Here is a 22,989-nt window from a genome sequence, read left to right on the forward strand (position 1 = left end):
CCGTAATAGTTACAAGTCGAGTATTCCTAATACAACTCTATATTTCCAAATTATCTCTTAATTGGGCTTCCGGGCTTCATAAACTTCGGATCGTGAGCCTTCAGTAAACCCCGGGTACCATCTCCGGCAGACCCATTGGGGATGCCTATGTCAGTTGGTGCATGCTAAGCGTTCTGGATAAGCGCTTCGCCTTGCATGCAAGGGTGCTTGGCTCATAAATCCAGTTTTGTTATATTTTTCTTTTCGCATAAGCGTCCAACTTAGCGCCTTGCGATGTACATGCCCTAATGCCACCACCTGTGAGGACGAATGTGGTTGGCACCACGCCACCCCAGTCTCCTCGATCCGCCCACACCGTTGGTCCACCACCTTCCTGCTTTGTCTCTAAAAGCCCCGATTCCCAGCTTTGGCTGCCCTGCACCTGGAAGTCTAGAACCCTAAGCCCGTCGCTGACGGCCTCTTGCAACCGACCCTCCCAGCTAAGATCCTTCCTCACCTCTGGCGGTGACATCTCATTGTCCACATCTCCGGAGAAGTCTTGGCCGGGTTCACCTCCACCGGGACGACGTGACTTGTCGCGTCATCCCCGTCATTCGCGAGATTGGTTGTCGTTGCGTCCTCATCTCCTTCGGGTGCGCCGCCACAATATAAAAATCATTTGATCACTCCCTTGACTCCGGACCCAAAGTTGATCAAGGTTTGACCTTCTATTTATTATACTATTATGTTGATAAGTGTTAAATTCAATATCGTGTAGTCTAAAAAACTAATTCCAATTCAAAAGAAAGATAAATAATCAAGACATATCTCTGGATTTTATGGTGGGCAAAGGTTTCTCCCCTATTTCAAAATGTGATGTGGGACTGATGCTATACTGGTCTTCAAATAAGGAAACAACTTTTTCAATGAACTATGTTTTGGCTTTTGTAAGCTGGGTAGTACAGATTTTTTTGGCCTTCGGTAGTGTCTGCAATAAATTACAAGTGAGGATGTATGGAGGTTTACCATTCCAATATCTACTCTAGAAATTTAGTCTTCCTTGTTGTCTAACCATTCACTGATTTAGTTCCACAGAAGCTTATGCCAGTCGCTAAACCTCTTATCACTATATTAACACTCGTTTATGGGATTTGAGTTACCTGATAAAGGTAAACATGATAAACTTCAGAGCGGAGGGTGTTAACAGATCAAGACTACAGCATCAAACCATCCGGATTGCTGGTTAATTACCTTCTTTACATTTGGTCGTTTGTGGTCAATTTAAAAACCATCCAGATTGCTAAATTTAACTTAGAAGTTGAGAAAAACAGGGTAAACAAAAATAAAGCAGAACCGCACACACCATAATAATAAATAGGGCCCTAATAAATTTAAATATATATGTAATCCGTTGCAGATTCCAAATATACGAATAACGTGGTCGCTAGACTGACTCTGTCCACATATACGACTAAGGCAGTTCAAAGTTCAAATAACGTTGGATGGCAGTATCACCGAGTCTTAACTCTTAACGGGAAGTTGCTAAGTATGACCATGTCAGGCTATTGGGTTGCGGGGCGGCCGCGCCACATATGAACTGGCACCGGAGCTAGAGGCGAAGACCCGATGGAGATGCTGCTTGCCGGCGTAGTGCTCCTCGACGTTGACCTTACTTAAGAGGGGCACGTCGCAGACGTCGCACCGCACGTTCATCTCGCCGGCGGCGTAGGCCACTTTGTTCCGGTGCTTCCTTCCCATCTCGTGCATCTTCAGGTGGGACGCCGTCATGCACCGCACGCCGCAGACTCGGCACACGATGGATGCTGGCTTCTTGAATGATGGCGGCTTGGTGCTGGTGCTGGTATTGGTGTTGGTGCCGGAGGAACCTGTAGGCGGTCCGGCTGGTTGCCTCTTCCTCCACTCGTGATACGCAGGTGCGGCTGGAGATGCTGATGGCGGATTTTGTACCTATGTGGAAGGGAAACAAGGTCACTGGCATGCAAATGTACAATCAAGGATGAAGGTTAATGATCAGACCACTCATAGTCTCACAGAAACTCTTTTTACTGATTCTCCTTAAACTAAATCGATTCAGACAGAATTGTGAGGTTTATAGGTTATAACTACATAGTTTCACATGTTTTCGATGTGTTCTACTGAAGAACTTGTCATGAAACATCATCAGGTTAGAGAGGACATTGACAGAATCCCGACCAAGGACATTAACAGAACCAATGCAGTAGACAATATAACTATTTTCACACTATGTATGGTTATTTGGTACGAAAGCACCACTGCCTAGTGGTAGTTCTACCTTTTTTTTTCTCTGAACCAAGTCTCTGAAATGTGAAGTTTCTTTAGTTTATAAAAAGTGGTAAAAGTTTCCATTATTCAGGAATTTGTGTTCCAGTATTTCGTGAAACAAGGGTAGCATCGTTAGCAAAACTTGTTTCCACTTAATATTTGTAGAGATCTTAGGTATTGTTTTTGTACAAGTAGGTTATGGAGATTAGAGGGGATTAGGTGAAATAGGGGTTTCACCCAGCTTCCTCAAATCCACATAGGGGATTAGGTAAGGGTAGCTTACTAAGAATTGAAAAAAAGATACACTAGAATTTAGAGAAAAGTGGGGATCAAACTAAGCCAATACACTAGAAGCAAACAACAATTTAGAAATAAGTGGGGATTTGAAGTTTGATGGAATAATCCCCAAAATCAATAATAACTACACTAGCACCAAATAAAGGCCTTAATTGGGACAAAACCATTGTAGCCTATTTTCCTAACTTCCGGAGCTCAACAAAGGTATTTTTCTGAAACAAATACCATCCTAGAAGGAGACCCCCCTTTTCTCTCTGACAAAGTACAAAACAAGTACTAAAAGAAACTTCTTAACAATCACCAAGTTCTCCCTCCTTGCTGTCAAAGCACACAACCATGCATAGCTTGCAGAACATGTTAAAGCATAAAGGGATGATGATTTCTGACTGTAAACTCACCGGTGGAGGAGGAGCTGGGTGATCGGTGCCGCCAGAAGCGCGGCGAGCCCTGATCCGAAGCTTTTGGCGCTCGACAGCGTTGGTTAGGATGGCCATGCAGTCTTCTTGGTCGCTGTGGTCCTGACCTGATTGAGTAAGGTCAACGCTCTCTTGGTCATTCCCTTTGATGACCTAAAGGATCGGCATTGCAGGAAACAAGGTATTTCAGAAACTCGAAAGAAATATGGAGCACCGCAGGCGCAGTGACAAGTAAAGGTCGAATGAATATTGCCAGTGGGAGCAAAAACTCTGTTGCAAGGAAGAACGGAAAGGATCATCATGGGTTGGTTCACCTGACCTGCTGACAAGTTCTACTATTTTTTGAAGGACTAAATGTAGCATTTTTTCAAAAATAAATAAATCATCGCATTGTTTGCATAATAACTCCTAGGACTAGTTACGAAAACATCCTATGATCGGATGCCGTTAATTTTGGCTTCTAAGTTCTAACACTGATGGAGTAAGTTAAACATTTGTGTTTCTAGTGCCCAACAAATGCATTTGCTGAAACGTATACGAGCCTAAAACAAGAATACGAGTCTACGAGATCTTTTCTCTCTCTCTAACTAAGTACTTAACCATCTTCTATCTGCGGCAGAGCAAAATTAGAGAAATAAACAATCCGCTGAACAATCTATAAATTGGCCTTTATTACTCAAACTAAATGATATACTCCTACCGAACACTACAATGTTGAGCTTAACACAATATATACACATACGTGCAAAACGTGGTAAAGCGGAACGGGATTGTGATACGTGACTACTCACCGGTGGAGGAGGAGGCGGGTGATCGGCGCCTCCCCAGGAAGCGTTGCGGCGGGCCTTGATCTGATTTTTGCGGCGCTGGATATCGTTCATCAGGATGTCCATGTAGTCTTCTTGTTCGCCGTGAACCAGACCTGATTGAGCAACGTCAACGCCCCAATTGTGTTCCTGGATGACCTTGGCGATCGGCAGTGCATACACTTTGAATTCCAGCGACTCGAAACGGATGTGGAGCAAGGCGTGAGTTTGGGCGAGTGTGGTTAGTGGGAGCAAAATGAGACGAAAAGGGATTATTATAGGTTGGTTCACCTGACCATATGAGTTGCCCCAAAAGATCTAAGATCTGAGATATTTCACTCTCACGAAAATAGTGCCTTTGTTGGAAAAAAATCTTACTATTCAAAGGGAGATAGTGGTTATAGTAAATTCTTCCACATCTCACACATGTATTCTTAATTTTAATCTTTCCAATCTAGTTGATAATATTGAACGCCACATTAGATAGGTCTCTCGTACAAGGCGATTTAAGGCAAACCTGCCCTCCGCCAGTCGCCACGGTGGCTCGGGGGTGGGGAACCGTGGATCGGATGACCGGTCCTCGTAGGGTCTTCGAAGGGCGTTAAGTTGTGCCGGTCACTTTATGAAGTGCACATCATTGACAAAGATGTTGAAAGACCAAGGAAGCCGTCTAGAGGGGGGAGGGTGAATATGTGGTTTCAAAAACTTCTACGTTCAGGGCTGAAAAGTGTAAAATAATAAAACTAGGTTTTACTTGTCAAACACAAAGCCTATAACTAGGATTTGTCTGTATGCACCAACAACCTATGCTAAGAAAGATAAGGAACAAGGTGATAGCAAGATATAGAACATCAAGCACGAAGCCTATCACAAAGTAAAGTTCATAAGTAAACAAGCTCGAATTGAGAAGTAACCAAGGCACACGGAGGCAACTATGTATCCCGAAGTTCACACCCTTGCGGGTGGTGTGGAGGCACAAGGCACTCTAGATGCCACGATGGCACACTGTATTCTCCTCGAGCCTTACCATCAAAAGGGAAATCCTCGACCAACTGCCAAAATTGCGACCTGGGTCAGTAGTACCTCCTGTTGGGCCAGTAGTACCACCCGCGCACAGAAAACAACAAAAGGAGGGGAGCCGGCTTGGGCTGGAGCTAGGATCAAGCTCAGGCGAGCGGGTGAGTTGGCGTAGCAAGCGGGCGAATGCTGGCGAGAGAGCAGCGCAAGCGGGCGGCGCGGCGCAGAGGTAGGCAACTGGGCGCGGAGATGGGCTAGCCCCGGTAGTACCGGTCTGGCTACGGGCTCGATACCAGCCTGGGCCTGGTACTACCGGCTGGGCTACCGGCCTAGTTCTAGGGAAGGTACATAGGAAAAATGGATGGAGCCCGGTATTGGGCCGGTAGGTCATACGGTAGTACCGCTCGGCCCAAAATGACTTCTCCTTTTTCTTTTTTTTCTTTTGAAATAAAGGCAAACTTAGAAAATCAGTAACTCGAGATTGGGAACTCCAATTGGGACTAAACCTATTTTTTTAGGAAATAGGACGATGACATGTACCCCTACAAAAACAAGTAGGGTAGATATTTATATGAATTTAGAGTAAAACCTCTTAATATAAGAAACCAAGAAAAGCGTCAAACTCGAAAACGCAACAAGTGATACATGTGGAATCCGTTTTCGATGAACTAGAGCTTGTCATGAGAATGAACACAAGTTCTAAAAAATCACATGGATACGAATCAAGAACAACCAAGAAATATGATGCAAAGCATGCAAGGGGTTTGAGCTCTCTCTGAATGATACGACCAAGCTTGATAGTATGGCCAACTATCCTACACACCCGGTCTCTCAACAACAAAAGACCGGTAAAAAAGGACCATATCAAGAACAAACCTTATCCTTACGCATTCCACTCAAACAAGATGATGACGATCTTGACCGCTTCAAGATGGAACACCTTTCTTGATTGTGTTTGCTTGATGAAGTCTTGCGGATCTTAATTGTGTTTGCTTGATGAAGTCTTGCAAATTGCTCCCCATAATCCACCATGAGAGAGTTTCTTTTCTTCGACATATCTTCATGTATCCATGACCACCATATGGATGGCAAGTTCCGTATTCATCCCTCTTCTTCAATGCACACGCCACCGTCTTCATCCATCTTCTTTCTTCGTATTGTTGATGTCTTGAAGATAGACATGATATCTCACTCCGTCTTCTTCTTCAAGACATACTTGTGTCACTTGATATTCTTCATTTTCTTCTTCTAGCAATCTTGAAACCAACATATGGTTTAAGCATCGCCTATGGAATAAAACCTATAAAAGAAACTCAATGCAATGTTAGTCCACATAAATTATCATCAATTACCAAAACCACATGGGGGCTCCATGTTCTTTCAGATGTGTTCACATCTAGGAGTTTTTTTTGTAGTAGTCCGTTAGCAATGACATTGAAAGAACATCTCTCATATTATGTTTTGTGTGTTTGATGTCAATGTATGTGATACACTAATGTTCGTTTAAGTGGTACAGGGATTATATAGATACATATATATGTGTGATGGATGTTGTATGTCGTGTCAAAAAGAAGTTGTAACATGATCAACAGGCCGGATAATCCGGGCCGGATATTTCCAAAATATCCGGCCCCCATTTTTCGGCTAAGGACTTGAGGATTTGTGGCTCAGTACTCCCTGGACATGGGCCGGATAATTGCCTGGATTTGCCCCAGGGCCGGATAATCCGGGCCGGATATTTCCAAAATATCCGGGGCCCTCGAAATCGGCTAAGGACCTGAAGAAAAGCAGCTCGATCTGGACGTGGGCCGGACATTTGGCCGGATATTTGGCCGGATTTTCCCTTTGGCCAGATTTTCTGGGGGGGGGGGGGGGATTATCCGGCCCTAACTTTGGCCGGATTATCCGGCCCCCCGGAAGCTCCAACGGCTGGATTTTGGAGGGGGGTATACCCCCCTTCTTCTACCTTGCTCCTTGCTCAATCATTGCACAAAAATCTGCCAAGTCTTCACCACCATTAGAGCCACCTCAAGAACACAAGATTTGCAAGATCTCCTTCCTCCCCCAACCAAACCTCTTGATCTTTGGAGATTCGAAGGAGAAGACAACGATCTACATCCTCACCGAAGCGATTTACATTTCCCCCTCATTTGTTTGAGGGCCCTCTTGCTAGTGTTCCTATTTGGTTCCCTAGTTGATTGTTGTTGATGTGTTGTTGTTGATTGTTGTATTGTTACAGATTTGGGAGCCTCCAATTCAGTTGTGGATGTGTGCCCCAAGAACCTTGTAAAGGCCCGGTTTCCGCCTCGAGGAAATCCCTTAGTGGAAGTGGGCTAGGCTTTCGTGGCGTTGCCCATAGGAGATCTGAGTGAATCCTTCGTGGCTGTTGGTTTGGCTTTCGTAGCAACCACACTCCTCCAAACGTAGACGTACCTTCTTGCAAAAAAAGGGAACTACGGGAATCATCTCCGTGTCATCGCGTGCTCCACTCTCGGTTACCTCTATCATATTCTATCTCTTATATTGCGTAGCTATATCTTGCTTAGTTGATTACCTTGTCATATAGGTAAATTCACTTAGTTGCATATCTAGAGAATTTACCTTTGTGTCAAGCCTAAATTGAAAAAGAACTAAAAATTGGTTAGCACCTATTCACCCCCCCCCCCCTTCTAGGTGCGGCATACGATCCTTTCAATTGGTGTCAGAGCCTCGGCTCTTATTTCGGGCTTAACCGCCTAAGAGTATGCCGGACGAAGAACCTATGGAAGGGGACGCTAAGATGGTCACCATGGATGATTTCAATTCGTTGAGGTCCTCCATGGAAGCTCAAATGGAAAGCATGAGAAAAGTGATTTCCGAGCTTTTGACTCCGGCCCATCCCATGGCCCCACCAAAGAGGTAAATGTCACGGATGCGTTAGAAGAGGGAGATGCTTCGGTATTACCCTCCTCTACCAAACCCGTGGATGGTGATAACTTAAACACTATCAGATCTCTCATTGCATCTCCTAGGGGAACTAGTGGAGGTGAGAGCTACAATCGAGTGGCTCCACCTTTTCTATCTCCCGTTATACCGGTTCCCCATCCTCATATAAACATTCGGGGCGACCCACCTAAGTTATGCGTTAATGATTTCAATACTTGGCAATTTGAGTTTAGCTCTCATGTTCGCAGTGCCTCCAATAAACTTTGGAGAATCATCGTGGAAGGCTTCAAGCCCTACAACCCCGACAAGTTGACTAGAAGAGAAGCGGTTGATAGTTAACTCAACAACACCGCCTTGCACATGATTCAAACTAGTGTGGGGACAAAGGATTTGTCTCGTGTTCAGAACTTCACCACCGCCAAGGAAGCTTGGGATGGTTTGGCCGCTAGTTGCATTGGAAGTGAGAGCATGAGAAGGAACAAGTATAATGCTCTTCGGAATAAAGCCGAAGGATTCATGAGGCTACCGGATGAAGATCATGAAGTCATGTATAGAAGACTTCTCACCGTTGCCAATGCTTTCCGGAATGTTGGTGCCACCCACATCAATGACTCTTGGATCAAGGATAAGTACATCGATTGCATGATGCCGTTTGAACCCATTGATGTCAAGACTCTTGTCGGTAGAGAATGCTATCCCTCTCTCACTTCTCAACAAGCCGTGCACGAGATGCAAGCTCTCAAGGTTCTTGAGCAAAACTCTCATGATTCTCGCAACCGTGCTCTTGGGATGTCAAAAGGGTCCAACCTTGCCTTGGCGGTCAACTCCGTGGAAGAAGTGATTCCTCAAGAATCTTATAGGGCATCTTGGAGTATGTCCTATCCGGAAGACTTGGAACACCACTACCATGACCACATGGCATTCCATGCAAACACCTTTTGGGTTGACCCATCCAATGCCAACGAAGAGAACATCAAGAGAAACAACTCAAGGGGTTTCACAAGCTCGGGCCCAAGAACAAGATCTTGCTACAATTGTGATGACAAGCGCCATTTCATTGTCGAATGCCCCTATGAGAATAGGGAGACTCATGGTGGAAGGCTCATCCCCAAGGACAAGAGCAAAGACTCAAAGGGAAAGTATTCAAAGGCCCCCAACAAGAAATTCTACAACAAGAGCAAGAAGGGCAAAAGGCCCTCAAGGATTGTGCTAGTGACTAAAGAAGAATATTTTTTCGATGAAGTTGAAAGTCCTAGTGATGATGAAGAAGAAAGCTCAAAGGAAGTGGCCGCCATTGTCACTACCTGTAGGGATTCGTTGCATAGAAAACAAAAAAATTCCTACCGCGAACACGCAATCCAAGCCAAGATGCAATCTAGAAGACGGTAGCAACGAGGGGATGATCGAGACTCACCCTTGAAGAATTCCAAAGCCTACAAGATGAGGCTCTTGTTGCTGCGGTAGACGTTCACTTGCCGCTTGCAAAAGCGCGTAGAAGATCTTGATCACGGCGCCACGAACAGGCAGCACCTCCGTACTTGGTCACACGTTCGGTGTTGATGAAGTCGACGTCCACCTCCCCGTTCCAGCGGGCAGCGGAAGTAGTAGCTCCTCTTGAATCCGGCAGCATGACGGCGTGGTGTCGGTAGTGGTGGAGAATCCCGGCGGAGCTTCGCTAAGCGTGCGGGGAAGAAGGAGGAGTGGGGCGGCTAGGGTTTGGGGAGAGGGGGGCGCCGGCCACTTGAGGGGTGCGGCCACCTTGTGGTGTTGGGGTGGCCGGCCCCCTCCCCTTGGCCCTCATTATATAGGTGGAACACCCAAGAGTTGGTCTACAAGTCTTCGAATAAGACCCCAAACCAAAACCTTCCGGCCTTGTTTACTTGTCTGGTAATTTTGGGGTTGGGAGGGTAAAATACCGGTCCACGACTGAATCCCGAAAGTTACCGGACAGCCCGTTTACTTCTCTGGTTTTTTTGGGTAACATCCCGGCCCATCCCAAATCTTCCCGACCCGGTAAGCTGCATCCTCCGGTTTTCTCAGCCACGAGGTCGACCCCGTGTATTCGGTGGTGAAAAGGGGAACGAGCAACGGAGGCGACGCACCGGCAGCAACAGGCGGCGGGGAAAGGCGACGGCGGCGGCGGTGGAAAAAAACTAGCAGATCAAGACGGCGCCGACGAGATCCTCCTCCGGCGCTGGTCCCCGGTGAGTCCTCGCGCCTCCTCCCCTTTTTCCCTCCTCCCTAGATAGAGTTTCTTGGTGTCGCCGCCCTCCACGACGGAGCTCGCGGCTCCGAAGGCCATGGGGTGCGGGCGCAGACGAGAGTTCATGCAGTACATGTCGTGCCCGTCGCATCTATTGTGATGGATGTACACCAATCTCCAACCGTGCGGCGACCGTGCGTTCGTGCGCAAGTGGGGACTCCGTGAGATTTCCTCAAACTGCCTGCCTGCCTAGTTGACTTCATATTTCGGGATGTACTGGTGCGCCCAGTAGCTTATTTCTGCCTCATAGTACTTGGATTGACTAGTTTAGCTAGTACTATATCTGCTAAGGGAGATGAACTGTGGAACTGGTAACTTGGAAATAATGTTATGAAGTGTTGGATTCCACAATATTCAGGAGATATATGCAGGGCCTCTTTGGATTCAAAGAATTTCATAAAAGTTTGGAGGATTGCAGTTTACATGATTTTTTTCCTATGAAAGTCAGCTGGACCATAGTTAGCAGTGGTTCGAATGTAGCATGGTTAGTTTTTCGGTACATATATGTACTGAGTCTGTAAGCACGCATTTTGTAGTTTCTAGTTATGGACTGAGGTGGAAAAAGGTTCAGACTTGTGTTACATGTCCATTAGTTACACAGGACCAATTAGAAAGAAAAATGCAGAGGACAAATTTGGATGCATACATTGTTCATCCGATGTGCCATCCAAGTGGTCCAAGGTCAGATTGTATTTTTTTTCTGCTGGGCCTCTATTTTAAAGAGAGATTGAGAAGAGCGGTGTTTTGGAACATGGGTCCATATGCTCTCTATATTTTAAAATGCATCTTACATACATTTTAAATTTAAAAAAATTGAAACTAAAAGTTCGCACGTACATCTTCACGTGCTACGTGCTCACAAAGTCGTTTCATAAAAAATCGACTTATCATATGACGTGTGTAAAAAAGACAAAATTCAGTGCTAAAAATAATGTTTTTCACAAGATAAACTTTCTCTTTTTTATATAGACCACATAAAATATTGGTTTTTCGTGAAACTTGACGAACGCACGTATATTATGTATATTATGAAGATGTACATGTAGAATTTTTTATCCAAATTTTTCGACATTTCAAAATATAATTTTTTAGTAGAGGGAGCATACGCACTCGAGAGCCGAATTGAATTTCCGGAGATTGAGCCATTAATATGCAGCAAGACTTTGCCAGCAACAAGAATCATGCGACCATTAATTTTCCGAGTTAGCTTATGTGTCCTAGTCAGATAGGAAATGTACATGTATGCCATGTGCACAGGGTGCGGTGCAGTTGGTGACCGTTCTTGTCGAATGGTATTTGTTGGTAACACAATGTTGTCTTTCAAAACAAAAAGGGCTAACAGTGTTGTTGAGTTCGTTTGCTGGTTGATATTAACAAGTGTATAAGGATGCTCCCTAGTTGCACTTGCTATACATTTGAACTATCTGTAAGCTATGTATCAGTACTAAATTTTACCTCTGTGTGTATTTCTAGCTGGAGGTCCTCTGGCGGCAACGTGGTTTCCGGCGTTTGGCGGCGAGCGCGCCATGACTTCTAATGTTCTTCAAACTACATGACACTGAGTTTATGGCGGCGGTTGCTCATGTGTTGGGTCGAGTATTTATTTATATGTGTATTCTTGTTCGAGAAAATTGTATGACAAAATTGCATGACACTGAGTTTATGGCGGCGGGTTGCTCATGTGTTGGGTCGAACATTTAGTTATATGTGTTCTTGTTTGAGAAAATTGTATGACAAAATTGCATGACATGTAAAGACGGAGTTTTTAATTTACTGATTGTCCATTATCATGTCTTGAGATGAAAATATTGAGTTTTTATTATCTGAGCTCCATATCCCCTCTCATCCCCAAAACAAAGTAACTAGAGATTGTGGGGATGATGTGGGGAAATGAGGGGAAATTAGGGGAAAAATGGGGATTGGGTGAAAGGAGGGGTTTCACCCAATCCCCTCTCATCCCCAAACCCCTAGGGGATGAAAATACCTGAGGAGTAAACAAGGCCTCCATATCACATGAAACCTACCCAAGCTAGGACTCCCACTAGAGGTGGGATTCCCACCTTCCCTTGGGAGGGGGTGGCCGGCCACCTTGGTGGAGCCCAAGGTGGACTCCCCCCTCCTAGGGTTGGCCGGCCATGGGAGGTGGAGTCCCTCCGGGACTCCGCCTTCCTTAGTGATTTCTTCCGGACTTTTATAGAACCTTCTAGAACCTTCCGTAGAACCTTCCGGATCATTTTAAATCTTATAAAATGACTTCCTATATATGAATCTTATTCTCCGGACCATTCCGGAACTCCTCGTGATGTCCAGGATCTCATCCGGGACTTCGAACAAATCTTCGAACTCCATTCCATATTCAAGTTCTACCATTTCAACATCAAACCTTAAGTGTGTCACCCTACGGTTCGTGAACTGTGCGGACATGGTTGAGTACTCTCTCCGACCAATAAACAATAGCGGGATCTGGAGATCCATAATGGCTCCCACATATTCAACGATGACTTTAGTGATCGAATGAACCATTCACATATAATACCAATTTCCTTTGTCACGCGATATTTTACTTGTCCGAGGTTTGATCATCGGTATCACTCTATACCTTGTTCAACCTCGTCTCCTGACAAGTACTCTTTACTCGTACTGTGGTATGTGGTCTCTTATGAACTTATTCATATGCTTGCAAGACATTAGACGACATTCCACCGAGAGGGCCCAGAGTATATCTATCCGTCATCGGGATGGACAAATCCCACTGTTGATCCATATGCCTCAACTCATACTTTTCGGATACTTAATCCCACCTTTGTAACCACCCATTTACGCAGTGGCGTTTGATGTAATCAAAGTACCTTTCCGGTATAAGTGATTTACATGATCTCATGGTCATAAGGACTAGGTAACTATGTATCGAAAGCTTATAGCAAATAACTTAATGACGTGATCTTATGCTACGCTTAATTGGGTGTGTCCATTACATCATTCATACAATGATATAACCTTGTTATTAATAACATCCAATGTTCATGATTATGAAACTAATCATCCATTAATCAACAAGCTAGTTAAGAGGCATACTAGGGACTCTTTGTTGTTTACATATCACACATGTATCAATGTTTCGGTTAATACAATTATAGCATGGTATATAAACATTTATCATAAACATAAAGATATATAGTAACCACTTTTATTATTGCCTCTTGGGCATATCTCCTTCAGTCTCCCACTTGCACTAGAGTCAATAATCTAGATTACATTGTAAGGTACCTAACACCCATGGCATTCTGGTGTTGGTCATGCTTTGCCCTAGGGAGAGCTTTAGTCAACGGATCTGCTACATTCAGATCAGTGTGTACTTTGCAAATCTTTACTTCTACATCTTCGATGTACTCGCGAATCGAGTGGTAACGCAGCTTGATATGCTTCAGCCTCTTGTGTGACCTTGGTTCTTGTGCATTGGCGATGGCACCCATGTTGTCACAGTAGATGACTAGTGGGTCCAATGCACTAGGAACCACACCGAGCTCTACAATGAACCTTTTCATCCATACCGCTTCTGATGAAGCCTCTGAAGCCGCTATGTACTCTGATTCTGTTGAAGACTTCGCCACCGTGCACTGCTTCGAGCTTGCCCAGCTTACTGCAGCACCATTCAATATAAACACGTATCCAGACTGTGACTTAGAGTCATCAGGATCAGTGTTCCAACTTGCATCGGTGTAACCGCTTACAACGAGCTATTGGTCACCTCCATAACAAAGAAATATATCCTTAGTTCTTTTCAAGTACTTCAGGATATTCTTGATCATGTCCGAGTGTTCCATTCTGGATCACTTTGATATCTGCTAGTCAAACTAACAGCATGTGCTATATCCGGTCTAGTACATAGCATGGCATACATGATAGATCCTACTGCCGAGGCATAGGGGATATTACTCATCCTTTCTCTTTCTTCTGCCGTAGCCGGTCCTTGAGTCTTACTCAAGACCTTGCCTGGTAACATAGGTAAGAACCCTTTCTTACTTTCGTCCATTCTAAACTTCTTTAGAATCTTGTCCAGGTATGTACTCTGTGATAGCCCTATTAGGCGTCTTGATCTATCTCTATAAATCTTGATGCTTCACCAAGGTCTTTTATTGAAAAACTATTATTCAAATAACCTTTTACACTGCTTAATAGTTCTATATCATTCCCAATCAATAATATGTCATCTACATATAATATCAGGAATGCTACAGAGCTCCCACTCACTTTCTTGTAAATACAGGCCTCTCCATGACACTGTATAAACCCGAAGTCTTTGATCACCTTATCAAAACGTCGGTTCCAACTTCTTGATGCTTGCTTCAGTCCATAGATTGAACGCTGAAGTTTGCATACTTTGTCAGCATTTTTAGGATCGACAAAACCTTTGGGTTGTACCATATACAACTCTTCCTCAATGTCTCCATTAAGGAACGCCGTTTTGACATCCATCTGCCAAATCTCATAATCAAAAAATGCAGCTATTGCTAACAAAATCCTCACAGATTTTAGCTTCGCTACAGGTGAGAAAGTCTCATCGTAGTCAACTCCTTGAATTTGTCGGAAACCCTTTGCGACAAGTCGAGCTTTATAGACAGTAATATTACCATCAGCATATGTTTTCTCTTGAAGATCCATTTATTCTCGACAGCCTTGCGGCTATCAGGTAAGTCTACCAAAGTCTATACTTTGTTATCATACATGGATCCCATTTCGGATTTCATGGCTTCTTGCCATTTGTTGGAATCTGGGCTCATCATCGCTTCTTCATACGTCGCAGGGTCCTCATCATTGTTATCCACAATCATGACATTTAGACAAGGATCATACCAATCAGGAGTGGCACGTTCCCTTGTCGATCTGCGAGGTTCAGTAGTTTCCTCGTTCGAAGTTTCATGATCATTATCATTAGCTTCCTCTAGTTGCCGGTGTAGGCGGTACAGGTACAACTTTAAGATCGCGCTACTCTGATCAATGAGTATAGATTCATCAATCTCATCGAGTTCTACTTTTCTTCCAGTCACTTCTTTAGTGAGAAATTCTTTCTCAAGAAAGGTTCCGTTCTTAGCAACAAAAATTTTGCCTTTGGATCTGTGATAAAAAGTGTACCCTATAGTTTCCTTAGGGTATCCTATGAAGACGCATTTCTCCGCTTTGGGTTCTAGCTTGTCCGGTTGTAACTTCTTTACATAGGCTTCGCAACCCCAAACTTTAAGGAACGACAGCTTAGGTTTCTTATTAAACCATAATTCATACGGTGTCGTTTCTACGGATTTTGATGGTGCTCTATTTAAAGTGAATGCGGATGTCTCTAATGCATAACTCCAAAATGATAACGGCAAATCAGTAAGAGACATCATAGAACGAACCATATCTAAGAGAGTTCGATTACGACGTTCGGACACACCGTTTCGTTGTGGTGTTCCCGGCGGTGTCAATTGTGAAAGTATTCCGCATTTCTTTAAATGCATGCCAAACTCATAACTCAGATATTCACCTCCGCGATCAGATCATAGAAATTTAATCTTCTTGTTACGTTGATTTTCTACTTCACTTTGGAACTCCTTAAACTTCTCGAAAGTTTCGGATTTATGTTTCATGAAATAGATATACCCATATCTACTCAGATCATCTGTGAAGGTTAGAACATAACGATAACCACCGCGCGATGGTACACTCATTGGTCCACACACATCGGTATGTATGATTTCCAATAAGTCAGTAGCTCGCTCCATCATACCAGAAAATGGAGTCTTACTCATTTTTCCCATTAGACATGCTTCGCATCTATCAAGTGACTCAAAGTCAAGTGATTCAAGTAATCCATCGGTATGGAGTTTCTTCATACGTTTCACTCCAATATGACCAAGACGACAGTGCCACATATAAGTAGAATTATCATTCAATTTAATTCGCTTAGCATCAATGTTATGTATATGCGTATCACTACTATCAAGATCTAACAGAAATAAGCCATTCTTTTCAGGTGCTCGACCATAAAAGATATTATTCATAAAAATAGAACAACCATTATTCTCAGACTTGAATGAATAACCGTCTTGCATTAAACAAGATCCAGATATAATGTTCATGCTCAACGCGGGTACAAAATAACAATTATTTAGGCTTAAAACTAATCCCGAAGGTAGAATTATAGGAAGTGTGCCGACAGCGATCACATCGACTTTGGATCCGTTTCCAACGCGCATCGTCACTTCATCTTTCAGTAGTCTTCGTTTATTCTTTAGTTCCTGTTTCGAGTTACAATTATGAGCAACCGAACCAGTATCAAATACCCAGGTACTAGAACGAGAACCAGTGAGATAAACATCTATAACATGTATATCAGATATACCTTCTTTCTTCTTCTTGACAAGGCCGCTCTTCAGATCAGCCGATACTTGGCGCAATTTCGCGTCCGGTGTCCCTTCTCGTTGCTGTACTAGCACTCTGCATCGTGCTTAGGGCCGTTCTTAGGTTTCATAGGAGGCGTGGCAGCTTTCTTGCCACCCTTCTTGAATTTTCCCTTAGACTTGCCCTGTTTCTTGAAACTGGTGGTCTTGTTGACCATCAACACTTGGTGCTCTTTCTTGATCTCAATCTCAGCAGCTTTTAGCATGCCAAAGAGTTCAGGTAACTCCTTGTTCATGTTCTGCATATTGTAGTTCATCACAAAGTTCTTGTAACTTGGTGGCAGTGATTGAAGGACACGATTAATCCCCAGTCTATTAGGAATCACTATTCCCAAGTCACTGAGTTTCTTCGCATGCCCGGTCATAACGAGCATGTGCTCACTAACGGAGCTGCCTTCTTCCATCATGCAGCTGAAGAAGTGTTTCGATGCTTCATAGCATTCCACGGCCGCATGAGTCTCAAATATAGCTTTCAGCTCATTGACCAACTCATGAGGATCGTGGTGCTCAAAACGTTTTTGAAGATCGGCTTCCGTGATCGCATAGGAGGGCACACTCGAACTTGAGAGTACCGAGTTTTCCGAGTTGCGTAAACATTCTTTACTTCCTCGGTTTCAGTTTGCAGAGGGTCACCTATCGGTGCATCAAGCACAAATAGCAGATTTCCGCCGCCGAGGAAGATCCTCACATGACGGAACCGATCGGTGAAGTTGCTACCGTTGCTCTTAAGCTTTTCTTTCTCTAGGAACTGGTTAAAATTGATTGGGGACGCCATCTCTACAACATATATTTGCAAAAGTTTAGACTAAGTTTATGACAAATTGAGTTCAAATTTTAATTCAACATAATTAAAAATCTAGGTGAACTCCCACTCAAAACAATATCCCTCGCATTGTCTTAGTGATCACATGAACCAAATCTGCCACACCTAAGTCCGATCATCACGAGACAAGGTGTGATTTCAATGGTGAACACTCAAAGTGTTCATCATATCAACCATATGATTCATGCTCTACCTTTCGGTATCACGTGTTCCCAGACCATGTATGTACATGCTAGGCTCGTCAAGGCCACCTTAGTATTCGCATGTGCAAAACTGGCTTGCACCCGTTGTATGCACTTGTTGATTCTATCACACCCGATCATCACGAGATGCTTCGAAACGACAAGTCTTGGCAATGGTGCTACTAAGGATGAACACTTTATTATCTTGAGATTTTAGTGAGGGATCATCTTATAATGCTACCGTCGCGATCTAAGCAAAATAAGATGCATAAAAGGATTAACATCACATGCAGTTCATATGTGATATGATATGGCCCTTTTGTCTTTGTGCCTTTGATCTTCATCTCCAAAGCACGGACATGATCTCCATCATCTTCGGGCATGATCTCCATCATCGTCGGCGTAGCGTCAAGGTCAATGGCGCCGTCTTCATGATTGTCCTCCATGTAGCAACTATTACAACTACTTTGAAATACTACTCAACATGAAATTTAAAGACAACCATAAGGCTCCTGCCGGTTGCCACAATACAATAATGATCATCTCATACATATTCATCATCACATTATGGCCATATCACATCACCAAACCCTGCAAAAACAAGTTAGACGTCTCTAATTTGGTTTGCATATTTTACGTGGTTTAGGGTTTTCGAGAGAGATCTAATCTACCTACGATCATGAATCACAACGTTGATACTAATGTTGTCAATAGAAGAGTAAATTGAATCTTCACTATAGTAGGAGAGACAGACACCCGCAAAGCCTCTTATGCAATACAAGTTGCATGTCGAACGAGGAACAAGTCTCATGAAGGCGGTCATGTAAAGTTAGTCTGAGCCGCTTCATCCCACTATGCCACAAAGATGCAAAGTACTCAAACTAAAGATAACAAGAGCATCAACGCCCACAAAACCATTGTGTTCTACTCGTGCAACCATCTATGCATAGACACGGCTCTGATACCACTGTAGGGATTCGTTGCATAGAAAACAAAAAATTTCCTACCGCGAACACGCAATCCAAGTCAAGATGCAATCTAGAAGACGGTAGCAACGAGGGGATGATCGAGACTCACCCTTGAAGAATTCCAAAGCCTACAAGATGAGGCTCTTGTTGCTGCGGTAGACGTTCACTTGCCGCTTGCAAAAGCGCGTAGAAGATCTTGATCACGGCGCCACGAACGGGCAGCACCTTCGTACTTGGTCACACGTTCGGTGTTGATGAAGTCGACGTCCACCTCCCCGTTCCAGCGGGCAGCTGAAGTAGTAGCTCCTCTTGAATCCGGCAGCACGACGGCGTGGTGTCGGTGGTGGTGGAGAATCCCGGCGGAGCTTCGCTAAGCGTGCGGGGAAGAAGGAGGAGTGGGGCGGCTAGGGTTTGGGGAGAGGGGGGCGCCGGCCACTTGAGGGGTGCGGCCACCTTGTGGTGTTGGGGTGGCCGGCCCCCTCCCCTTGGCCCTCATTATATAGGTGGAACACCCAAGAGTTGGTCTACAAGTCTTCGAATAAGACCCCAAACCAAAACCTTCCATATCACATGAAACCTACCCAAGCTAGGACTCCCATTAGAGGTGGGATTCCCACCTTCCCTTGGGAGGGGGTGGCCGGCCACCTTGGTGGAGCCCAAGGTGGACTCCCCCCCCCCTAGGGTTGGCCGGCCATGGGAGGTGGAGTCCCTCCGGGACTCCGCCTTCCTTAGTGATTTCTTCCGGACTTTTCTAGAACCTTCTAGAACCTTCCGTAGAACCTTCCGGATCATTTTAAATCTTATAAAATGACTTCCTATATATGAATCGGACCATTTCGGAACTCCTTGTGATGTCCGGGATCTCATCCGGGACTTCGAACAAATCTTCGAACTCCATTCCATATTCAAGTTCTACCATTTCAACATCAAACCTTAAGTGTGTCACCCTACGGTTCGTGAACTATGCGGACATGGTTGAGTACTCTCTCCGACCAATAACCAATAGCGAGATCTGGAGATCCATAATGGCTCCCACATATTCAACGATGACTTTAGTGATCGAATGAACCATTCACATATAATACCAATTCCCTTTGTCACGCGATATTTTACTTGTCCGAGGTTTGATCATCGGTATCACTCTATACCTTGTTCAACCTCGTCTCCTGACAAGTACTCTTTACTCGTACCGTGGTATGTGGTCTCTTATGAACTTATTCATATGCTTGCAAGACATTAGACGACATTCCACCGAGAGGGCCCAGAGTATATCTATCCGTCATCGGGATGGACAAATCCCACTGTTGATCCATATGCCTCAACTCATACTTTTCGGATACTTAATCCCACCTTTATAACCACCCATTTACGCAGTGGCGTTTGATGTAATCAAAGTACCTTTCCGGTATAAGTGATTTACATGATCTCATGGTCATAAGGACTAGGTAACTATGTATCGAAAGCTTATAGCAAATAACTTAATGACGTGATCTTATGCTACGCTTAATTGGGTGTGTCCATTACATCATTCATACAATGATATAACCTTGTTATTAATAACATCCAATGTTCATGATTATGAAACTAATCATCCATTAATCAACAAGCTAGTTAAGAGGCATACTAGGGACTCTTTGTTGTTTACATATCACACATGTATCAATGTTTCGGTTAATACAATTGTAGCATGGTATATAAACATTTATCATAAACATAAAGATATATAATAACCACTTTTATTATTGCCTCTTGGGCATATCTCCTTCACTACCAACATTCCCTCTTCCTCTCTCTTTGATTCACCCAATGAGAATCCTCAAATCAAGAATGCACATTGCTTCATGGCATGGTCCACCTTGGACACATCAATTGTGCTATCAACTCAAGAAGAATATACCTCCGGAGATGATGATGTTGATGATGAAGAAGATGCAACCTCAAATGGATTGGTTGCCCTTGCCTCCCTCTCCACTAACTCTTCATCAACAAGTGAATCTCCCAATGAGGTCATTCATGTGGAGGAAGAAAGTTGCCTCATGGCTAAATCTTCCGAGGTATCATCTCCCAACCCCTCTACGCCTAACATTTCAAATGATCTAGGGGTTGATCTTGCTAGTCTAAAAGTGAAACAAGAAATGCTAGAGTTTGATGATTTCATTCTTAACCTACAAGGTAACACTAAAAAGCATGTTTCAAATCTCATGGTTCGTATAGCTCAACTAAATGGTACTCAAAAAATGCCAAATAGAGAGAAGACTCTCTTGAAATACATGCTCTTAAAAATCTCTTGAGGAATGTCAAGAAACCATAGCGTCTCTTGAAGAGAGGCTAGAAAATCTTGAAGAATCTCAAGATAAACTTAACAAGCTCACTAAAGCTAGAGATCTTGCTAGAGCTAATACTAAAGTGCTTATAAAGGAAAAGGCCAAATTTGGTGTTGATCATGAGAAACTTGTGAAGGATCTAGATGAACTAGACAAGGCTCACAAAGCCTTGAAGAGTGAATACTCCCTCCTCTCCAAGTCTTATGAGCAACTTCAAATTAGGCTTGCTTCATATGACATACCTAGTACCTCTACTCCTTCATGTGATCATGCAAATATTATTGAGGAAAATGCTAGGTTGAAGGATGAACTTGCTAAGGCCTCCTCTCCCCAAAGTAAACTTTCCTTGGATGATCTTTTGAGTAAACAAAGGTCAAACAATGGGAAGGAGGGACTTGGTTATGATGCCAAGGCTAAAAGGCAAACAAGAAAAAGGCCAAGCCCGCACATGAGAAAAAGAAAGCCACCACTAATGGTGAAACCCCAAAGGGCAAAACCATTAATGATGATGGTGCGGGAATTGATAACCCTCACTATGTTCTATTTAAAGATTATTATGGTGATGTTTATGCTAAATATGTTGGCCCATATGATGGTTATGTTGCTTGGTCTATTTGGGTCCCAAAGACCCTTGTTGCTAACAAAAGAGGACCCATTGAGAAATGGGTACCTAAATCCAAGAATTGATCTCATGTAGGACTATGCCGCCGGAGGTTCAAAATGGGTACTTGATAGTGGATGTACAAGTCATATGACCGGCGGCAAGAACCTCGTCAAGGAGTTGAGGCCCAACATAAATAATATCACCGTCTCCTTTGGCGATAATTCTACATCCGAGGTATTGGGTTTTGGCAAGGTTGTGGTTGCACACAACATTACTCTTGTGGATGTCATGCTTGTCAAAACCCTTGGTTACAATTTGCTTTCCGTTTCCGCCCTTAGCAAGATGGGTTTCGCCGTCTTTATTGATAAAGATATTGTGGTCCTCTTGTGGAGCAAGACTCTAAAAGTCGCTTTCGTTGGGTATTGCGAACACAACTTGTATGTGGTGGACTTTTCGGGGACCACCACGACAAGTGCGATGTGCCTATTCAGAAAGGCGGATGTGGGTTGGTTGTGGCATCGCCGCCTAGCCCATGTCAACATGATAACTTTGCAAAGTCTTCACAAGGGAAACCATATTGTGGGACTAATGGAAAATGTGTCTTTTGCCAAAGATCGTGTTTGTAGGGCTTGTGTTGAAGGCAAAATGCATGACTCTCCGCATCCAAGCAAGACTATCATCTCTTCCAAGAGGATCTTGGAGCTCCTTCATGTGGATCTCTTTGGTCCCGTTGCTCATGCAAGTCTTGGTGCGAAGAAACATTGCTTGGTGATTGTTGATGACTACTCAAGATACACTTGGGTCTACTTTCTCAAGACGAAAGATGAGACTCAACAAATATTCATTGACTTTGCTACCGAGGTGCAACGCCAACACAACCTCCTCATTATGGCAATAAGAAGTGACAACGGCTCCGAGTTCAAGAACTATACACTCAATGATTTTCTTAGTGATGAGGGGATTCGACATCAATATTCCGCTGCCTACACCCCTCAACAAAATGGTGTTGCGGAGAGGAAGAACCGGACTCTTATGGATATGGCAAGATCTATGATGGCGGAGTATAAATCCCGCTATAACTTTTGGGCCGAAGCCATCTCCACCGCTTGCCACTCCTCTAACCGGCTCTATCTCCGCAAGGGTGATAACCCACAAGTATAGGGGATCGCGGCAGTCTTCGAGGGAAGTAAAACCCAAATTTATTGATTCGACTCAAGGGGAGGTAAAGAATACTTATAAGCCTTAACAACTGAGTTGTCAATTCAGCTGCACCTGGAAAAGCACTAGCAACAGGGGTGATGTGAAAGCAGCAGTAATATGAGAGCAATAGTAACAAGAATACAGAAGCAAGAATAAGAATAACACAGGCAATGGCACCAGAAAATAGTTGATACTACTTCCAATGACATGTAGAACAAGTATATGATGATGAGAGATGGACCAGGGTTCCCAGCGATCTACACTAGTGGTAATTCTCCAATAACAAGTGACAAGTGTTGGGTAAACAAATTACAGTTGGGCAATTGATAGGATTGATAAAGCATTAAGAAAGAACATCAATTCATTGATCATGTAGGCATGTTTTCCATATATAGTCGTACGTGCTCGCAATGAGAAACTTGCACAACATCTTTTGTCCTACCA

The 22,989-nt window shown here is 43.8% G+C and overlaps 1 protein-coding gene across 1 annotated transcript; it reads right to left on the reverse strand.

Annotated features, from left to right (window-relative positions):
• Positions 1-1,322: 1,322 nt before the first annotated feature.
• On the reverse strand, positions 1,323-4,069 carry LOC127292787 (uncharacterized). Its single transcript, XM_051322279.2, has 3 exons — positions 3,788-4,069; positions 2,979-3,149; positions 1,323-1,947 (listed from the first exon to the last, which is right to left on the reverse strand). Exons 1-3 carry the CDS (start codon positions 3,887-3,889, stop codon positions 1,537-1,539), a joined length of 684 nt encoding a protein of 227 aa, XP_051178239.1. The 5' UTR covers positions 3,890-4,069; the 3' UTR covers positions 1,323-1,536.
• Positions 4,070-22,989: the final 18,920 nt, after the last annotated feature.

The sequence above is a fragment of the Lolium perenne genome, chromosome 1, assembly GCF_019359855.2.
Source record: "Lolium perenne isolate Kyuss_39 chromosome 1, Kyuss_2.0, whole genome shotgun sequence".
NCBI classification, from domain to species: Eukaryota; Viridiplantae; Streptophyta; class Magnoliopsida; order Poales; family Poaceae; genus Lolium; species Lolium perenne.